Source organism: Eretmochelys imbricata, chromosome 7 (assembly GCF_965152235.1).
Source record: "Eretmochelys imbricata isolate rEreImb1 chromosome 7, rEreImb1.hap1, whole genome shotgun sequence".
Taxonomy (NCBI): domain Eukaryota; kingdom Metazoa; phylum Chordata; order Testudines; family Cheloniidae; genus Eretmochelys; species Eretmochelys imbricata.
This window is the reverse complement of record NC_135578.1, coordinates 31,124,322-31,145,529: the sequence shown is the minus strand read 5'-3', so window position 1 is coordinate 31,145,529 and position 21,208 is coordinate 31,124,322. Positions and strand designations below refer to the sequence as shown.

The window sequence follows — 21,208 nt, the reverse complement described above, 5'->3', positions numbered from 1 at the left end:
ACTCCTCCATTCAACCACAAACACGCTCCTCCCCCCATACACACTCCTCCATTCAACCACAAACACACTCCTCCCCCCCATACACACTCCTCCATTCAACCACAAACACAATCCTCCCCCATACACACTCCTCCATTCAACCACAAACACGCTCCTCCCCCCCATACACACTCCTCCATTCAACCACAAACACACTCCTCCCCCCCATACACACTCCTCCATTCAACCACAAACACACTCCTCCCCCATATACACTTCTTCATTCATAGAATCATAGCATCATAGAATCTCAGGGTTGGAAGGGACCTCAGGAGGTCATCTAGTCCAACCCCCTGCTCAAAGCAGGACCAATCCCCAACTAAATCATCCCAGCCAGGGCTTTGTCAAGCCTGACCTTAAAAACTTCTAAGGAAGGAGATTCCACCACCTCCCTAGGTAACGCATTCCAGTGTTTCACCACACTCCTAGTGAAAAAGTTTTTCCTAATATCCAACCTAAACCTCCCCCACTGCAACTTGAGACCATTACTCTTCCTTCTGTCATCTGCTACCACTGAGAACAGTCTAGATCCATCCTCTTTGGAACCCCCTGTCAGGTAGTTGAAAGCAGCTATCAAATCCCCCCTCATTCTTCTCTTCTGCAGGCTAAACAATCCCAGCTCCCTCAGCCTCTCCTCATAAGTCAACCACAACCACAAACACATTCAACCACAAACACACTCCTCCCCCCCATACACACTCCTCCATTCAACCACAAACACATTCCTCCCCCCCATACACACTCCTCCATTCAACCACACACTCGTCCCCCCATACACACTCTTCCATTCAACCACAAACACGCTCCTCCCCCCCATACACACTCCTCCATTCAACCACAAACATGCTCCTCCCCCCATACACACTCCTCCATTCAACCACAAACACACTCCCCCCCCATACACACTCCTCCATTCAACCACAAACACACTCCTCCCCCCCATACACACTCCTCCATTCAACCACAAACACATTCCTCCCCCCCATACACACTCCTCCATTCAACCACAAACACACTCCTCCCCCCCATACACACTCCTCCATTCAACCACACACTCCTCCCCCCATACACACTCTTCCATTCAACCACAAACACGCTCCTCCCCCCCATACACACTTCTCCATTCAACCACAAACACACTCCTCCCACACATACACACTCCTCCATTCAACCACACACTCGTCCCCCCATACACACTCTTCCATTCAACCACAAACACGCTCCTCCCCCCCATACACACTTCTCCATTCAACCACAAACACACTCCTCCCCCCCATACACACTTCTCCATTCAACCACAAACACACTCCTCCCCTCCCCCAAACACATGCCTCCAATCAAACAACCAAACCCTCCCCTTTCTCTGGCTCCAAAAGGGAAGAAACCTGCCCCTCACATCCCTTCTCCCCACCCCGGAGGAACGAGAAGCCCTGGTGGCTAGTGACTCAAAGGAGCCCAGCTGGGCTAGCAGCCCTGGGGTGTCACTCAGCAGAGTTAAATGCAAAGCCCTGTGCTCCATCACCCTTCCCCCTCATCCAGCCATCCATCACACTGGCGAGCAGAGAACATAACAGCTAATGGAAGGGGGAGCTGGCCCGTGCAGGCTCCAGCCACAGCTCCATCAATTTGGCCAGTAAAGCTTCCCCCCCCCCACACTTCCCCCGCTTTTGTTTGTTTAGTTAAGGAAATGGCTCCTAAGTGCAGGGCTCGCAGTTTGCAGGCCATGAATCATCCCGCCAGCCGGCACAGCAAAATCCCGCCTGCCTGCCCTGACCAATCAATAACCTGCTGGGCAGGAGCGGGGCTGGCCTCGCCTCCCGGCCTCCCCATAAGCACCCATGCCTAGCTTGGCCTAGCAGGCAACACTGCCCGGGGGGTCTCTCGCCAGCTGGGCCTGGATGGGTGGGGATGATGCTGAGACTGGCTTGGCCTAAGGTGGTGGGAGGGGTGGCGACACTAGATCGTGTATGGGGCAGAGAACCGTCTTTGTATCCGTCCCCAACTCCCCTTGCTTTGCTCTGTGCGAGCTGCCATAACAGCCCCTGGGCTCCTTCTCAGCCTTGGTTCAGGCAGTGCTCAGACACACCGGCCTCTAGTAGGCAACACTGCTGGGTTCCCCACTTGGGGGGCAGCTAAAGACAGCAGCAATTTGCCAAAGGACACACAGCCAGCCTGTGGGAGAAAAATGGAACCCAGGGGTCCTGCTCTAACCACACTTCCCTGACAGAGCGGGGGATGGAACACAGGTGTCCTGACTCCTGGCCCTCTCTGCTCTAACCCACTAGACCCCACTCCCCTCCCAGAACTGGGTTAGAACCCAGGTATCCTGACTCTCTCTTCCGTCACGACCCTGCACAAACGCGCAAAGCGCACATGAGAGCGGGCAAGGAAGACGGATCGGCAGCTGTTTCGAACCTGCTATTCCCAGTTCATTATGGGGAGCCATCGCTCCCCTCAATGGACATTTGAAAGCATTGAGCGTCCATTATTTACACATGAGGCGCCATTCATCATTCATGCTTGTTGCCTTGATCCCAGCTCTGTGACAGCCCCGTGCCAGCCGTCCGGCCCCAACTCCCAGCACACACAGGCAGGCTCATTCATTACAGTCCAGAGCTGCTGGAGGCAGCAACCTGGGCTAGTCAGAGCAACACCTGGCCTAGCTGAACTTAGCCCTCATGTCTTGCAAAGGAGGGGTGGGGGTAAGCTGTGGATCGGGCTGAGGGACAGTGCTAAGACACGTTGACCCCTGGGTGGGTCACTGAGGCTGGCTTGGTGCAGGGGGAAGTGACTCCCAGCACGAGCATCGCTGGAAAGATTTCCCACAGGAATTCCAACTTGCAATTTGCTGCTTGAACCTCTAGACCCCACTCCTTTCCCAGAGCGGGGGCTAGAACCCAGAATCTTGGCTCCCAACCCTCTAACCCACTAGACCCCCACCCCACTCCCGTAGCGGGGGATAGAACCTGTGGGTATGTCTACACAGCAGTTAGACACCTGCGGCTGGCCTGGATCAGCTGACTCGGACTTGTGGGGCTCCGGGGCTGTGAAATAGCTCTGTTGATGTTTGGGACCCTGCTTTAATCACTAGACCCCACTCCTCTCCTGCAGCAGGGCACAGAATCTAGGAGTCCTGACTCACCATCAGACCCTCAGAGCAGTTTGAAACTCACCCATCCAACTTCCTCCCCCACATCTGAAGAGAGAAAATCCCACCCATGCCTAGGGGCTTCCAGCTGTCCTCTGGCTCATTCTGTAAGATCCCTAGATCAAAGAAATGCAGCCCTGCACCAGCCACTGCTGTGATAACCCGTCTCCTCCTAGGAAAGGACACAGGTGTGCTCAGGCCTCCAGGCCTCTCTGGCCCAAACCTCACTGACTAGTGCAAAGACAGTGTGGGGGCAGAGAGGCAGGCGTGGCTGGATCATGCTATGCTCTGGCTATTCCCTGCTTCCCAAGACCAGCGGTGGGCATGCAGGACTCCGAACACAGTGATGGATCTGGGCTGAACTTCTCTGGCCTGTCGTTTACAGCAGGACAAAGCATGCAGGCAGCACGGTCCGACATTGAGGGCACTGGTCTGGGATCCAGGACTCCGGGGTTCTATTCCTGCCTCTCCTGCATGACCTCAGGCAGGGCCCTTCCCCTCGCTGCGACTGATTCTCCCTATGCTTTGTCTAGTTAGATGGTGAGTGAGCTCTTCAGGCTGGGACTGTCTCTCATGTGTCTGTGCAGCACCCAGCCCAGTAGGGCCCCATCTCAGTCAGAGTCTGTGCAGAACCAGCGCAATAAGGACCCTGATCTCAGTAGGGGTCTGTGCAGCGCCTGGCACAAGGGGGCCCTGATCTCAGTCGGGGTCTGTGCAGCGCCTGGCACAAGGGGGCCCTGATCTCATGTGCTGCTGTAACAATAATATCAGACACTGCTTCCTTCTGACTGGGTGTAGTTCTTGTCCTTTTCACACTGGCATAAACAGCAGCACAAAGGACGGGATGACTGAGAATTAAGCTGGGGCTGAAATAAGTACGTCTTTCACCCCACCTTTGCACAGCAGTGGGCTGACACAGAATGAACCCCAAACATTCCTGTCCCTGGGATCCCGACATCCCAGCAATGTAAATAGAATATCAGGGTTGGAAGGGACCTCAGGAGGTCATCTAGTCTAACCCCCTGCTCAAAGCAGGGCCAATCCCCAATTTTTGCCCCAGATCCCTAAATGGCCCCCAAATGTAATCTATGACAGCACAGAGGGTCCCAGTAAGGATACTAATCCCAAGCTCTTCTACAGCCCCTTCCATCATAGACCTCAAAGCACATAAATATCCTTATCCCCATTTTCCAGCTGGAGAAACCAAGGCACAGAGCAGTGACGTGACATGGCCCAGGTCACTCAGCAGGCCAGTGGCAGCTCCAAGAATAGAACCCAGGTGTCTGGTCCAGTGCTCCATCCAATCAGCTGCACTGCCTCCTAACCAAAATGATTAACTTAAAAGTGACCAAATGAATTCCTTGCCTCCCCACTGTGGGGATCAGTGCTAGGAGGAGCCTTTAAAAAGCAAAATGCCCCCTGGGTTACTGAGTGAAGCAGCGCTGGTGGCAGGTTACATAGACGCTCCTGCAGTGATGCAGGGGCTGTTGGGGGTTGCACGAAGGAGGCATGCCACAAGCAATCTCGACTCCCCCTCCCCGGGTAGCTAAAGGATTAGCTCCCGAGGTTCCTGTGTTGTTTATTAATCAGGCTCCACAAAAGTTGAACCCTGTTGCCATCCATGCTAATCCAAGACGAATGATTTTCAAATCCACTGCGAAACCAATAATGACATAAGCGGGTTTACTGCTGATTGAGAGATAGGGCTCCCCCAACACCAGAGTGAGAGGGATCAAGGGAAGCTCCAGTTATGAAAAAAGGGGAAAAGCTGCTGCCTAAATAAATATTTAAACCCCGGGATAATCCCATAAAACTCAGCAAACACTCCCCCATCCCTGCAGCTCTGCCCCTCCACGCTGGTGGGATTGGCAGAGGCTTGCTACGCTCAGTGGATGGTTGCCCATAACGTGGATTCTGAGTTGCCAGCTGCTGTGGTTTTTATCATGGTGTTTTGACATTTTCCCAATTCCCCCTCGCCCCCTCAGCTGTCAGAATTACATGAGAATCTCAGTGATTAATAAATAAATACTCAATAATATTAATTAGGTCTTTTCTCTATTGACAATCACAGACCTGGTTTAAGCCAATACCAAGCACCCTTCTCCTGGGCTACATGGAAGGAGCAATTACACCCTTTTTATGTAGTGATAGCTGGAAGCCACTGCCCAAGGCCATATGGAAACATCTGAGCAAGAACTAACATAAGGAGAATTAGGCCTGGTCTACACTTAAAAGTTAGTTCAACATACCTCTGGCACTTAGGGGTGTGAAAAATTCACACTCCCGAGCACTGTAGTTAAGCTAACCTAACCTCCAGTTTAGATGTGGCTAAGTGATGTCAATCTAGCTACCACAGCTCAGGGAGGTAGATTACCAACATCGACAGAAAACCCGTTCCGTCACTTTTGGAAGTGTCTACACTACTGCACTTCAGCGGCATAGCTGCAACGCCATAGCTGTGCTGTTGTAGTGGCCATATGGTAGACATGGTCTCAGACTGTTTACAGGGGTTAAGGGATTGTTTGGCAAGGTGTGTGTGTGGCAGACAGGAAGCAGAGAGCAGGAGAAGCAATTGTGAGTGTGGTTCTGAGAGGTAGCAGAGGGACGGAGCTCCTTGGGCACCGAGCTGGTCAGAAATTTTCCAATGGAAAAAAACATTTTGTGGAAAAGACAGATCTTCTGAGGGAACACATGCAGGTTTAGAATCTTGCCTGGTTTCTGGCCAGCTCACCCACCTGGCTCCTCAGCAGCCTGCTGGAAGGACTCCCTTGGGGGCAGGATCCCTGGGCTTCCATGGGTCCTGGCTCCAGGGCAGCCTGCCATGCCTGGGGAGCCAGCTCCGCAGACAGTAAGGCAGCCTGGGGAGCCAACTAGCCCAGGAGACTGGAGGCTCTGAAGTTCCCAACCCCAAAGCAGTCAACCTGGCGGGACTGTCCTGGAGCTGGGACCCTTGAAGCTCTGGCAACAGCTACATGAAATTGACATCTTTTCAGTTTCACAGGTGCTAGTCAGTGGTGGACAGCCCTGAAACCAACAAGAATCAGGTCAGGAGCTACCAGGGCTCCAGGGGCGCACACTTCATTTAGGAAATCCGATGTTTCCAAAATGAAATACTGTGGGATTTTAGTTCAAGTTTTTGGCTTTTGGGGGTGAAATTTTTTCCAAAACTCAGAAATTATTGTAGAACAGAAATTTGGTTTCCGAGCCCATTCTGCACAGAGCAAAGAAACTGACTGCTGGTGTTTGTTTCCACTGCGTTCAGGGAAAGGGGACTGTGTGCACATTCTTTTTAAGTAAACAAGATTGTACAGAAGAATGTACCTAACTCACATCATTGATTTCTCCTCCTCATGGAAACAGCCCAGCGAGTCCCTGGACACTGGCAAACCTCTCAGCCAAAGGGGTAGCAGGAACAATTGCAGTATTGCCCAGGAGCCCCAGTTGTGGATCAGGACCCCCAGGTGCCACACAGACTAAGAACTGAAAAGAGTAAGGTTCTAACTCTGCTGGTTCTAGAGAAAGCCCTGAAGAGGATGTGACCTTCCCAGAGTTCAGAATCCAGGATCAGAATGACATTTATTACTGTTTAGAAACTCATGTTTTTTTAAGCCAGTGTTGTGCTTTTCGGAGGCCCGCCTCATGGATTTTGATTGGGGAGAGGCAGTGGTACTGTTGGAATCTGGGCCAGGATCTCAGCAGGTATAAATGATCAGAGTTAATTTACACCAGATTAGGCTCTAACCCAGTGTATTTTGGTTGAGAGGTGTGTGTATGCGTGGCGGTGCAGTACAGAGTGTAAACTCTTGGCATCAGAGAACATGTAATAGCTAGATATTTGTACAGCATCCGGTACAATGGGGCCCCGAGTGCCATTGGCATATGTCTGTTTTATTTATCATTTAAATTACAGGGCATGTAGGGGCTGCAACGAGCATTAGCCCCCTGTTGTGCCAGGTGCTGCACTAACTCCAACCACAAGCAGGCCCCCATTGTGCCAGGTGCTGCACAGACCCCAACAGAGATCAGGGCCCCCATTGTGCCACAAAAACCCCAGCAGAGATTGTGAGCCCCACTGTGCAAGGCACTGCACAGACAGAGTGAGAGACAGCCCCTGCCCTGACACACTTCCAATCTAAATAGACAAAGGGGGTAGGGGGAAACAGAAGCACTGAGCAGGAATGGGGTGTAGCCAGGAAACAGGAGTAGAATCAAAGCGTCCTGTTCCCCAGCCCACTGGCCAGGCCACTAGACCAGTCAGCTCTGTCCCCAGAGCTCAACAGCTGCTTTGTAAGGAGAGTGGCGCTGGCTTAATAGTGTGATGGGAGGAGACTTTATGTGGGCCTTAAGATGGAGAGGGGGGTGCATAAAAAACCCATCCAGTAGCAGCCTTGAATTAATCTGTCACTAAGCGCACAGGCAGTGGCCCCGGCGCGTCCGTGATTTAGATGAATAATTGAAACGCTCCGATACATTTATTATCCCTTTAGTGCAAAAGTGGCAGAGAGAGACGAGTGGTAATTGAAAAATAGAACACAAATCTCTTGGTGAAAGCGCTGTTTCTTATCACAGAGTAAACATGTCAGGCCTAATAAACAAGAGAGACGCTGGGGGGGCGGGGGAGAGGTGTTTGTTGATTTAATTCCTGATTTAAAGCCCCTAACTCTATTTCTTCCCCACACAAAAGACTAAAAGGGCTTTTCTTCCACCACCCCCAGCCCCTTTATTGACCCAGGACAAAAGCAGTTTACAGCTGGACTGTCAAGGGGGAGAGCTCTGGACTCCTCCACACTGAACTGGCTGCTAGCAATGCCCAGCAGGGCCTCAGGCAAGCCTGGCACAGGGTAGGCCCTTTGGTGCCAGCCAGCTGGGCTGTGGTCCGGGAGCTCAAGTGGGGTAGTTTGCTGCTCAGGGGGAAGCTTAGAGCATGGGGGGGTGACTTGGGGGAAAGGGGTATCTGTGCTGCAGGGAGTAAGATGTGGGGGGTCAGCAAAGGGGGTGCTCTCCCCAGGCAGTCACTGCTGGCCCTACAGAACCAGTGCTGCACTGTGGGATGCTATGCTGCAGAGAGCAGGGCAGTGGAAAATGCTTTCCCCTTTGAGCTCAATGCCCCAATTTGGTGCTAGGGCAGGGAGCAGGGCGGGGGGCCCAACAGGGGGTGCTCTCCCCTTTGACCCCAATATCCCAGCTCGGAAGCCTCTGTGCACGATCATAATATAAATGTGAAATAATAACAATGCTGCCTTTCCTTTTTCTCTGCAAAGCCTGCAGAACTCCTCCCCACAAGAAGACACCCTTTATCATGGCTTGAAGAAAGGATTGGGCTTTATTTACATGGGGGTAGAAGAGATTTCGTAAAATTTAAGGCTAGATGGAACCATTAAATTATTTAGTCCAACCCCTAGTATAACATCAGCCAGAGAATGTCACTCAGTTACCCCTAGACTCAGCCCAGAGACTTCAGTTAGACCAAAGCATCAGCCCTCAGGAGACTAACCTGTTATGAGCCCGAGGCAGGGACCAGGAGAGACTGAGGAGCCCCCAAGGCCCCTGCACTGGCAAGGAATTGCTGAGGTGAGCCGTGCCCACGTGATCGCCACACGCACGTGATCACCACAGGTGACCCACGTCCATACTGCAGAGGGAGGTGAAAACCCCCAAGATCCCTGCCAATTTGAACTGGGGGAAATTCCTGACCCGACATCTGGTGATCAGCTGGACCCTGATCATCTCCGCAAGACTCACCAGCCAGGCAGCTAGAGAGAGGATTCTCTGGACCAAGTCAGAACTTGGCCCACCCTGCCTGGCGTCCCATCTCCAGCTGTGGCCAATTCTTGATGCTTCAGAGGAAGGTGAGAAAACCAAATCAAACCAACCCAGAAGACAGCTGTCCGAGTGTGCTTCAGAGGGGAAATTCCCTCCTGGATGCTTGTGGGCAACCAGCTAAAGCCCTGAAGCATGAGATGAGATTAGAGTCATTATCTAAATGCAGAGCTGCAGTATGGCTTTTAGAAGACAAATAGAAGGCTTTTAGAAGGCAACTCTCATGCTTCAGGACTTCTCTAACAGAGGATCAGGAAGATTCTTTCGCCCCATGGGCAATTTCTCCTATCAGTGCCACGGGACAGCCTGTGCTGAACGGATCTTTAGAACAATTGATCTTTTCCTACTAAGAAACAAAATGGGTGTGACTCAGCTCTAACAGGGAGATGGGAAACCAAGTAATTTTAACTCTATCCCTCCCACAGCTGATTCTCTGGGATCATCTGCTGGGGGAGGATGCCAAGGCTGTCCAATGTTCCTCTGAAGCTGAGAGCCTGTCCCTGGAGTGGAGGAATGGAAGGACTTCCCTTGCAGAGAGATGGATGAGTCTCTCTCCCAGAGCCCCATGGGGGAAGCAATGGAGCAGGAATTCTCAATTAGCCACACATGGGCTGGAAGTTTAAAAGACACCTAATGAAAGATGCTCTATAAGGAGCTACAAGCAAGAGGACAGTTCGAGGCTTGAGACTCAGGTTCAATTCCTGGCACCACTGGGTGACTTTAGACAAATCAATTCCCCTCCCTGTGCCTCAGTTTCCCTATCTGTAAAGTGGGGATAAGGATGCTTTGTAAAGTGCTCATGATCTATGAATGAAAAGTGCTATAAAAGAGGCAATGGTCTGAGAGCTGTAGAGCAGCAATGGTCCCCACCAGAGAGCTCAGGAATCACAATGCATGATCGCTTGTTCAGCATGGCGGGGGGGCTAGGGGATCCAGCTAAGAAACTCCTGGAGGAGATCAGGAGAATCCAGTGTCTAGAGGGAATGCCGCTGCTGGACCAATGTTCCCTCTAATTTTTAACAGCCGTGTGCACAAAAAATGTCTTCTGTGCCACAGCCGGAGCAAAGCCGGAGTGTGTGCGGTGCTTTAAGATTTGTGCACGCATGCACACGTGCACAGCTCAGAGGGAACAGTGCGCTGGACCCCCTTTTTAAAAAAGCCTTACTACACCCACCAACCCTGGTACCAATAAACCCCAACCACAGACCCCTCTTCTGCTCTAAACCCCAAACCTGACTCCCTCAACCCCAACACTTAGGTCTTCAAATCCAGCCTGGCTGCCTTTCTGGAAGGTGCTTTAGCCAAACACCAAATATTGGGTTCAGTATGGGGGGAAGTGGGTGAAATTCTGGATGATCTAACAGGCTCTTCTGGCCTTAAACTCTATGAATCAGAGTTTTGACCTAGAAAAGGGAGAAGGGACCAGATACTCCATGAAACCCACTAGGGACTCTCTATTTGCTATCGATTTCACATAGAAGGTGCCTAGAAGGTGATGGGGGCAGGAAAAGATAGATAGATAGATTCCCAGTCCCACTGGCAGGAGGAAAATAAAATCCATGTTAAAATCAGCCCTGAGAAAAGCCCCTCCCTGTGTCAATGCATGAGCACCCACACGCACACACTGAAACAGAGAAATGGGCCTTGTCGGGAAGGTTAGAAAGCGACTTGGCAGACACGTGGGCTCAGCAACTCAGCAGCAGCGTGGGTGGTCTGTACAGCAGTGAGCCGGTTGGAGGGAAGGGTCAGGAGTGCAAGAGATGTTGTGCTGTGTACATATGTACTTAACCTGCGCCGTTGGGTGTGTGTGTGGAGGGGGTGTGTGTGTTTGCAACGGGTGATGTGTGTGGATGGAGGGTGTGTATATATGGTCATCTCCTCCACAGCCTCCCACTTGCTATGGACAGCACCACCATGCTGCCTGGTGCTCAGGCCCAGAACCCTGCAGCGAGGGGGCCGGTTATCAATGAGCCCCCCTGGGAGATGTGTGTGTGGATGAAAGCTGCGTCCAGATGGAGTGTCTCTCTGTGTGTAGATGGTGTGTCTGGATGTGTGTGCACGTGTGCTCTGTGTTTGTCTTCGTGTCCGCGTGGGGGTATGAATTTGGATGTGCAGGTGTGTGTCTCTGTGTGTGTCCAGATGTATGTTTGTGCATGTATAAATGTGTCGGGGTGTGTGTAGATATGTGTCTATGACTCTGTGTATCAGTGGGGATGTCTAGGTGCGGGGGGGGATGTCTTTGTGTATGTACATGTTGTGGTGTGTGTGTGTTTGTCTGTGTGTATCAGGAAGAACAAGCAATGCAAACATTTGAGTCAAATCGATCTATATGGAGCCTGGGACAAAGAGTTAAAACGATTCTTTCTTTCTTTCTTTCTTTCTTTCTTTCTTTCTTTCTTTCTATGGCTGCCCACAGTGGGGGAGGCGAGGGGTGTGTGTGGAATCAGGGACACAATGTGGTCCTATTGTTTGGTTTTCAACAGAAGCACTGGCCTGCATAAAATCCAGCCATTTGCTGATTCCTGCCCCACGGCCTCTGCTTGCTCCTTTGTCATGTCACCTCCTTTCAGCTCCATGGCTTCTCCCCTAATGCCCAGCGAGGCTGCACTGAGACGGGACCTAGCTTTGCTTATCCCTGCTCTGGATGGGTCTGATGGATCCACGGCAGATGCTGAACTCCGTTCCGTGCTAGGGCTTCTGATGCTGCTGGGACTGGACTGCAAAATCCCCTATTGAATTGCCATGCTGGATTGGCCCAAGGGCCATAGCCGGGGCTCCCGTCTCTAGCAGCAGGCAGCACCAGCTGCTTCAGAGGCAGGGGCAGGAAATCCTGCAGTTATGTGGTAAAATGTCCCCAGGGACTTTTCCCCATGAAAGAAATGGGACAGACCCTCACTGGTGTAAATCAGTGTTGTTCAATTGACTCCAGTGGAGCAACACCAATTCCCACTAGCTGGGGATTCAGCCCTAGTGACTAATGGAGCAATGCTGATTTACACCAGCTGGGGATCTGGCCCCATTGATTCCAATGGTGCTATGGCTGATTTACACCAGCTGGGGATCTGGCCCCATTGATTCCAATGGTGCTATGGCTGATTTACACCTGCTGGGGATCTGGCCCCATTGATTCCAATGGTGCTATGGCTGATTTACCCCTGCTGGGGATCTGGCCCAGTGACTCCAGTAGGGTGATGCTGATTTACTAGCTAATATTGGAGCATTTCCGCTACAGGGATTTTGCCCCAAATTCCGAGCGCGGTGTGTTCCGTCCCTCAATGTCCTTGTCGGGAAGAACAATGAAGTGCCTTCCCTTGGATTTTATTTTCCACCCTTAAAAGTTGTTTTGCAATCAAATTAAAGAGAGAGGACAAGGCGGGGGGGAACATGGCCCTTCCTCTAATGCACTCAAACGCCACTAAGTGCCATAAATCTGAGCCTGGTGTTAAAACGCAGGACCTCAGAACTCTGCTATTTTACACAAAATCCCCATAAATCTCCTGCGAAAGTGGACTAATGGACAGAACAACAGAATGACATGGGGAGAGGGCTCCAACACAGCCCTGACAGCTCCAGTGTTCTCAGCACCGCATGGAAAGGAAGGGGCCAGCTCCAGCTGTCCCCGGGGTTAGCTGTATTGTGATAGCACAGATCAGAGCCCTCCTTGTGTCAGGCGCTACACAGACCCTGACCGAGATCAGGGCCCAATTGTGCCAGGCGCTGCACGGACCCTGACTGAGACCAGGGCCCCGCTGCACAGACATGCAGTGAGAGAGTCCTTGCCCCAAAGAACTAATCATCTGAATTGACAAATAGCCTTTTATCCTCTTTTTGCAGAGGGGGAAACTGAGGCACAATGAGCACAGGGCCAGATTTTCAAGTGCCGTACACCCCCAATTGAAGCTGGATTTCCCATGATTGTAGCTCCTGTTTAGGCATCCAACAGAATACAACCAGATTCTTCCAAAGGCTTTGCCAACACTTGGCTGGGCAGGCGCCCAACTCCCAATAATTATAAGACTTAGCACCTAGGTGCTTTGGAAAATTGCACTGGGTGCCCGTCTGCATCTTAAAACAACTACCTACCTTTGTAAATCCATCCCCTGAGTGCCTAAAGGTACCAGTGTCCAAAGCATCTAAATGACTTAGGGGCCTAAATCCTATTTTCAAAAGAAACTTAAGTACAGTTAACATGCAATGGCTCTTAACTGCATGAATTCAGCTCTGAAGCAGAACTTGGTGGAAAACAGTTTTCCTGTTCTCTGACTATTTTGAGAGTTTGAACATTTCCCCTGCCCCAAATTGGCATGAAAATCAAAATCTTGACTAATTTTCCTGCACTGTGAACAGTTTCAACAAATGGCCAAAAACGTTTTATCAAAACTTCCCCATCAGCTCTACCCCTACATGCCTGAGTCATTTATGAAAAAAGAACAGCAGCCCCTAAGTCACTTACACACTCAACACTTTTAGTCAAAGCACCTAAATCCCCCTGGATCTTTTTGAATATCCCGACCTGTATTTAACGCACAGGGTGATTGCATGGCCAGGTGTTACTGCTCTCACACGCAGATACACATGTGTCCCAACGGGAATTTATACGAGTTATATTTAGCTCTGGGTAGAGGCAGGAGTCCTTCCGAGTTGTCAGAGAGCCGATCTTGCTTGCATAAATCTTACCATGTGTCTAAGTGAGCCATGTCACTTCTCATTTCCTGGGAGATCTACGTGCATCCTTTCTGAGAGATATAGACATTGATTTGTTCGTTTGCTATTTTGCTGATTAGGGTTTAAAAATTCCCTCAGATGGAATACTTCTGGCTATTGCTTAGTCAACGCAAGAGAGCAACAAACTGCAAGGCTGGAGAATCTGAGGGGTGGGCCTGGGGCTCAGGCCATCTGGGTTCTATTTCTAGCTGTACCACAGGCTCCTTGGACAAGTCACTTAAGGTCAAATTTTCAAAAGCGTCTAAGTCCCATTTTCAAAAGCGGCTTAGGCATTTAGACCCAAATCCTCCAAAGTATTTAGGTGCCTAACTCTCATTGATTGCCATGGGAGTTAGGTACCTTAATTGTCATTGAAATTCTACTCGAGTCATGTCTGCAAATGAGATATAGGCTCCTAAATCATGTAAGTGCTTTTGAAAATTTTACCCTTACTCTACATTTAATGTCAGCGCTGATCTCCTATAAGCATCACAACAATCTCATGTGCTCTGGTTTAAATCTGGAGTGACTCCGGACTGACACTCACGTAAATGGGATTTGAATCTACCCCTGCTAAGCCTCCATTTCTATAAAGCCTTATTTCCAAATGAACATGGAAAGCCTTTACAGTCTTTAAAGGGACTAATTATCTTTTACATTTTTCATCAGCGTGACCACATCATTGAAATGCAGCCACCTCTGGGGTGAGTCACAGCAATAGTATAAAAGCCACACAGCAAACACTACACTTCATTTTAGGGTCAGAATTAAAGAGGAGAGCCAAGTACCTCTGACATGCAGGGATGCAACTAGGAATTTAAATTAACACTTGTTTCATATCAGGAGCCAAGGTACTATGATAGATAGATAGAGAGATATATAGATAGGAATGTGTAGAGTGACAGAAAGATAAAGGTGTATGGGGACAGACAGATGCCTACCACCAGTGATCTGGGCTCGCATTGCACTGCATGGGAACACTCCCCCAGTGCACACCGACACAGGTCCGGCCCCATTCAGGTTGCTGAGCTCCCACTTCCACTGATCTTGTGCTCTGCAAACCTTGCTGATCCAGATGGCCAGGTCCTGCCCCCACATCCTGCTGCCATGGCAGGAGGCTGAGTGCTTTACCCGCTGTCAGCAGTATTTGCAATGGGAAAGGTCACATGTTGATGGGGTAGCGGATAAATCCCGCCCCGCATGGTTTATCTTCGAGTGACAACTCCAGGCCTTTTAAAAGTGGAAATAAAATGGGGTCTCTGAGGTCAGGGATAAATAAGGGAGCCGTTGCGGCTGGCAATGAGGAGGCCCCGGAGCAGGCAGGGCTGGGCGGGGGTTGTTTGTTTTCCTGGGTCATTAATTTCCCCTTCATTCCATTCCCTGCTTGAGGCTCCCCGCGCCACCACCTTGGGCTGTGACTTTGTGAAATGGCTGCTAAGCAGGGCTTGCTGGGTGACCCAGGGCCGTGTTGGTGAGTGGAGAGGACTCAGTAGGGGGCGCTCTAAGCTCGGAGTCAGCACTAGCCTCAATGCCCCAGTGGTGTGGGGGCTCGGGAAGGGGCACTCCTCCCCCCATGGGCAGTGCTGATCCCAGCGGCCCAGCGTGGTGCTAGGGTGCAGTGTGCTGGAGCGAGCGGGGCTGGGGGCTGAGGGCGAGCACTGACCCTCAGTTAGTGCTGCCCTCATGCCTCCCCCCCACTAGGGGGTGCTGTGTTGCAGGAAAGGGGGTGGGGGGCTCAGAGAGCGCACTCGGAGAGCTAGTGTTAGTCCTGGAGTCACATTCAAGTCTCCCACTTTAAATTCCCACCACCACATTCAGTTGGATACAACGCTGTTCTCTTCCTGCGCTAAGCTGTTCTGTAGTGTTGCTCTGTATTGTTAAGCAGCCCCCCCGTGTTCCCTCCCAAGAGGCAGCTGCATCTCAGCCCTGGGTGAAGGATCCCTGTGAAAATCAAGTGAAGTGACCGGGCATGTAACACACTGTGCATGGAAGAGAGACAGACAGGCTGTGTGCGTGCGTGTGCGTAACTGACCCTAGTCCCCTCCATGCGGACGCTGGCTGCTGTGCAGACAGGCGCGAATGGCCAAGCCGTCTTTGCCCAAGCAGAACTCCGTCCTCACTCATGTCCTGGCAGAGAGGGACTCTGCGGGCGCCATGTCAAAGCCAAGTCTGACTGCGGACGAGAGAAACCTCCAGGGATCCATGGGTCTGGGCAGGTTGCAGTGCACTGTGGGGGGGGGGGGGGGGGGGGGCGGGGAGGGGAGGGGACGATCTGCTAAGCAGGTCTTCTTTCTTTAAGCCACTTTTATGTGATCATAGCAATGTAGGGCTGGAAGGGACCTGGAGAGGTCAGCTAGTCCAGCCCCCTGTGCTGAGGCAGGGCGAATAAACCGCGACTGTCCCTGAAAGGTGTTTGTCCAGCCTGTTCTTAAAACCCTCCAGTGACGGGGAGTCCAGCCTTCCTGGGAGGCCTGTCCCAGAGCTGAGCTACCCTTAGAGTCCGAAAGTTCTGCCTCACATCTGACCTAACTCTCCCTTGCTGCAGAACAAGCCCATAACAGCTTGTCCTGCTTCAGCGGCTATGACTGGTGAAGTTTAGAATGGGAATCCATCCATCCACCCACCCCATACACACCCTAGGTCAGGGCCCCTATTTTGCTGGACGCTGCACAGACACTTAAGCTTGGCTTTAACTCTGCCAGTCTAATTAAAGGGGTGTGAGGGGTCCCGGGACAAATGTGCTTTATACCAATCTAGCTATTCTCATAAGGGAAGGGGAGCAAGCTGTACTAGTATAATAACAATCCCTAGCTCTCCTACGGCGCTTTCATCAGCAGATATCCCAGTGCTTTACCCAGGAGGTCAGTGTCTCCAGGGCTCTAACCACTAGGAAATACTGCTGTTTAAGGCACTTTTATACCTGTATAGCTGCATCCAATCTCGTATCCTTATAACTAGATTGGTAAAGAACCTGCCCCTCACAACCAACAGAGTAGTGGACACAGACTGTGTGCAGAGCAGCCCACAGCCAGAGGCAGTCCCTACCCCAAAGAGCTCGTTATGCAAACAGACAAAAGCAGGAGGGTTTCAGAGTAGCAGCCGTGTTAGTCTGTATCCACAAGAAGAAAAGGAGTACTTGTGGCACCTTAGAGACTAACAAATTTATTTGAGCATAAGCTTTTGTGAGCTACAGCTCACTGCATCGGGTGCATTCAGTGGAAAATACAATGGGGAGATTTATATACTTAGAGAACATGAAACAATGGGTGTTACCATACACACTAACCAGATTGATCACTTAAGGTGAGCTATTACCAGCAGAAGAGCGGACGGAGGGGGGGACCTTTTGTAGTGATCACCCCACCACCACCACCCCCACTGTTCCTCAGACGTTCTTGTCAACTGCTGGAAATGGCCCACCTTGATTATCACTACAAAAGGCTCCCGCCCCCCCCCCCCTCCTGCTGGTAATAGCTCACCTTAAGTGATCACTCTGGTTACAGTGTGTATGGTAACGCCCACTGTTTCACGTTCTCTATGTATATAAATCTCCCCACTGTATTTTCCACTGAATGCACCCGATGAAGTGAGCTGTAGCTCACAAAAGCTTATGCTCAAATAAATTTGTTAGTCTCTAAGGTGCCACAAGGTGACTCCTTTTCTAAAAGCAGGAGGGGAAATTGAGGCACAGAGTGGGGAAGGGACTTGTTCACAGTCAGGAATTGAACCCAGGAACCCTGGGGTCCCAGTGCAGTGCCAGAGACGGGTGCTCTCAATCTCTCTCGCTGCACACTTCGACACACACATGGGAGAAAGTCAGTAATTCAAAGAAATTCAATATTGATTTTTTTGTTCCTCCCAACAAAAAAACTCCAGCGCAAAGGCTTAAATTTCACACTCACCGCCACCGCCTCCAAGCAGGGAGCTGTTAGCTGCAAAGAGACAGAGAGATCCCAAGTTATTAAAAGGACACTGACTAGAGAGACGTTATCACACATAGCCCTAGGCATGGCATGGAGATTTCTGAGCACATGGCTGTGGCAGGCCCTTGTAGGCATGGGGAAGGTCTTAAAAGCCAATGAAACAGAGAGAGGGGACAGGAGTCAGGACTCCTGGGTTCTCTCCCCAGCTCTGGGAGAGGAATGGGAGGGTCTAGCTCCAGTGGGTTAGAGTAGGGGGTTGGAGTTAGGATTCCTGGGTTCTCTCCCCAGCCTGGGAGAGGCATGTGGGGTCTGGTGGGTTAGAGAGCAGAGTGGCCTGGGAGTTGAGACTCCTGGGTTCTCTGCCTGGCTTGTGGTGTGGTGGGAGGTCAGGACGGCAGAGTGCTTTAGATTTCCAAGATGCTTTACAAACAGGAACCAATTAATCATGGGCACTTAGCACTTGGCAGTTTGGCTGATGTCTGCTCTGGGGCCACTTTGCATTACGGGAGTTCTCTGTTTACCCGTTCCTATAAAGACGGGGAGGACTGGGCTTGCAGTGAGGAAAGATGCCCCTTTGCAGCTCCAAGGCACTCAGGACAATTATTGCCCCAGGGAGCCCTTTCCCCTTCCAAGCAGCGGGGCAGGGGAAGCGCACATGGACCTGGCTGTGATAATGGCCCCACGATAATATATCCATGGCCCCTGGTCCCCTCCATTGGGGGTCACACAGATGCCAATCAAAGGAGGCAGGTCAGTGGTTTCCCCCTGACAGATGGGGAAACTGAGGCACAGAGAGCGGGAAGTGGCTGGGGATAGAACCCAGGAGTTCTGACTCCCAGCCCCTTCTGCTGCAACCTATTAGATCCTGTTCCCCTCCCAGAGCTGAGGATAGAACCCTAGCACCACCCTGCTCTAACCGCTAGACCCCATTGCCCTGCCCCAGCTGTTGCAGACATTCTCTGGGTCTCCTGGTTATAGCCATGGCACTATGGGGCTCTGGGCTTGACTGCAGGAGCCAGACAGGCTTTCAATGTGAGAGGGGGTGTTTCCAAGGTGACAGGAGTCTGATGCGATGCTCCTGTTGCCAAGGTAACTCCCCGGTAACAGGTGCTAAACCATCAGCAAATTGCCAGGGCATGAATGAGGAGCGGAAATCTGTCTGTTTCCAACCCCAGCCAGGGAGAGGCTAGCTTTGACTGATCCCCTCTAACGAGGCCTGGGCTCTGATGAGCTTTACAAACAGCTCAACAATAACAAGTCTGGCGCTGAGATGCGGTGGGGTGGGATCAGGGGGCTGTTTATATAGGGATGCCTTGTCCTGTGCTGAGAAGCAGCTGCCTCTGGAGTGGGAGCTGTTTACATAGGGATCTCTGGCCCCGCACTGAGATGCAGCCATGTCTGGGGCAGAGCGTGGGGGCTGTTTATACAGGGATCCCTCACCCCATACTGAGATGCAGTCACCTCTGGGTCAACGCCCCACATTCCACCCAAACTCATCCATTAGAGTTTCTTTTCAGTTTTCTGACCCCTTCTGCTAATGTAAGATTCCTGTACTCCACTCATCTGCCCAGGGTGTAACTGCACTTCCTTCTCCGGAGTGCCTCCTGATTTACACCAGTCTGAGCACAATCAAACCAGATGGAGTGACACCTGATTCCCAGTCGTGTGAGCAGAACTGTGTGCAGTGGAGTTACTCCAGATTCCCACCATCCTGAGCAGTACCAGTGGCTGACTGACACTGACGCAGGTTGCTGACGGAGAACAGGCCCGTGGTTCTAGGTGCCATCACCCTAACCCCTCTGTCAGACATCAGAGAGCCCTCCCAGCTGAGCCTGACCCTACTTGCCAGCAAGGGCCAATCTGCCCACCAACATTTAATCTATCAGCTCCCCCTTCACCCCAAACCTGGGGCTAGAAATGAATGGAGGCTGTCAGTCTTTCCCCATCCCCGCCATGCTTGGATGCATGGCTCCCATCCGGTGTAGAGCTCTCTGAACCCATCCAGGGGAGGGCAGGGGAGGGCTGCTACAGGGCAGGGTCCCCTGTCTGCATCAGGCTTCCTGTGGCGAAGCAATCAAATCCCCAGTTATATTCCTGGCATGGAGGTTTTACCTGCCCCTATTTCCTCCCTGGCTGTGAGAAGCTGTCTGGAGAAGGAGCAGCATTTTGGGAATGTTCAGGGGTGGGTGAAGTATTCAGAGTGACTCAGGAAGGGGGGCTCTCTCCCCAAGTCAGTGCTGACCCCAGTTCCCCAGTGCAGCACTAGGGGGTGCTATGCTGCAGGGTGTGGGGTTGGGGTGGAGCTCTGTAGAGGGTGCTCTTGTCTCTAAATCAGCCCTTAGTATGTGTCTGTGGTACGCCTGGCACAATGGGGACCCTGATCTTGGCCAGGGCCTGTGTAGTCCCTGGCACAACTGATACTGCATTCTTCACTGCCTGTCTTAAATTGTTATATAATCCTGTTAAACGACTCCCCACCCCAGAGGTGGAGACCAGGCAAGGGATCTCTGTATAAATAGTCCCCACACCGCTCCCCGGAGGTGGTCACTCTCAGCACTGGGTGAGGGTTCCCTGCATAAACAGCCTCTGTGCCCCTCTCCAGAAGCAAATAATGGGATGAAATGCGGCAGCTGAGTTGGGAGAAAAGGACAGAGGAAGAATCTGATATTTCAGGGGTGACCCCAAGTCACCTCAGTGAGAATCTGAGAGTATTCTCATACCTCAGAACCTGCTGTTCCTTGATCAAACCTGCTCCTCTGGGGGTGGTGTGAATGCCTTGTTTGAACTGAACTATTATTGCGGGCTGCGCTTCACAGTGAAAAAAAAAGTTCAGCTGAGATTGCAGGAAAAGGTGGCTTTCAACTCTTCCTCCTGGCCCAGTCCACCTGTGAGCTGAGCAGGGCTGTCAGACGGTCCCAGTGCTGTGTGGGCTGGCTGGGCTGGACTGACAGGTTTAAACAGCGCTTAGCAAACCACACCCAGGCCAGTCTCCTGGGACTGGACAGTGGCCGGAAATGGAGCTGGGAGGATTAGGAACCAATCGATTTTGAGGACGGGGCAGAATGTGTGTAAGTGTGAGTCGGCATGCACAGGAGGGTGTGTGTGTAAAGGTTAGAGGTGTGTGTGTGTGTAGTGGGAATATGTGTGTGTATGAGAATCTAGGGATAGATAGACAGATTAGATTACATAGAGGGAGTGTATGGGGATAGATAGAGGGGGTATATGGGGATGGATAGATAGATAGATAGAGGGGGTATATGGGGATGGATAGATAGATAGATAGATGTGTATGGGTATAGATAGAGAGCTCGATCGATTGATAGGGGCTGTGGGGAGATGGATGGATCCCCAGGGAATAGAATGCAGGGTAGGGGACGATCCTGTATCGGGTCCCAGCATGGGGTCATGGGCCCAGGATGTCCCCTATTCTGCCCCAGCCCCAATGGCTTTCTGCAGGCTGGTGTAGTAGCCTTGCTATGTATTTCCTCGGCTCCGAGACTCAGGCCTGAAAGGACCTGCTATCACTGCACTTTGCCTCCTGCTTCAGAGGCTGCATGGATTCTGTATCACCCAA

The 21,208-nt window shown here is 51.5% G+C and overlaps 1 protein-coding gene across 2 annotated transcripts in view; it reads right to left on the bottom strand.

Moving 5' to 3' along the window:
• MACROD1 (mono-ADP ribosylhydrolase 1) overlaps nt 1–21,208 on the bottom strand; it is a 190,251-nt gene that overhangs the window by 32,988 nt on the left and 136,055 nt on the right. The window contains exon 4 of one of the 2 annotated variants that reach the window (XM_077821548.1): nt 17,614–17,643. The exons of the other annotated variant lie outside the window; for it this stretch is intronic. Within the exon in view, the coding sequence (XP_077677674.1) occupies nt 17,614–17,643 (30 nt within the window). The remainder of the gene's footprint in view (nt 1–17,613; nt 17,644–21,208) is intronic. 2 annotated transcript variants of the gene reach the window in all.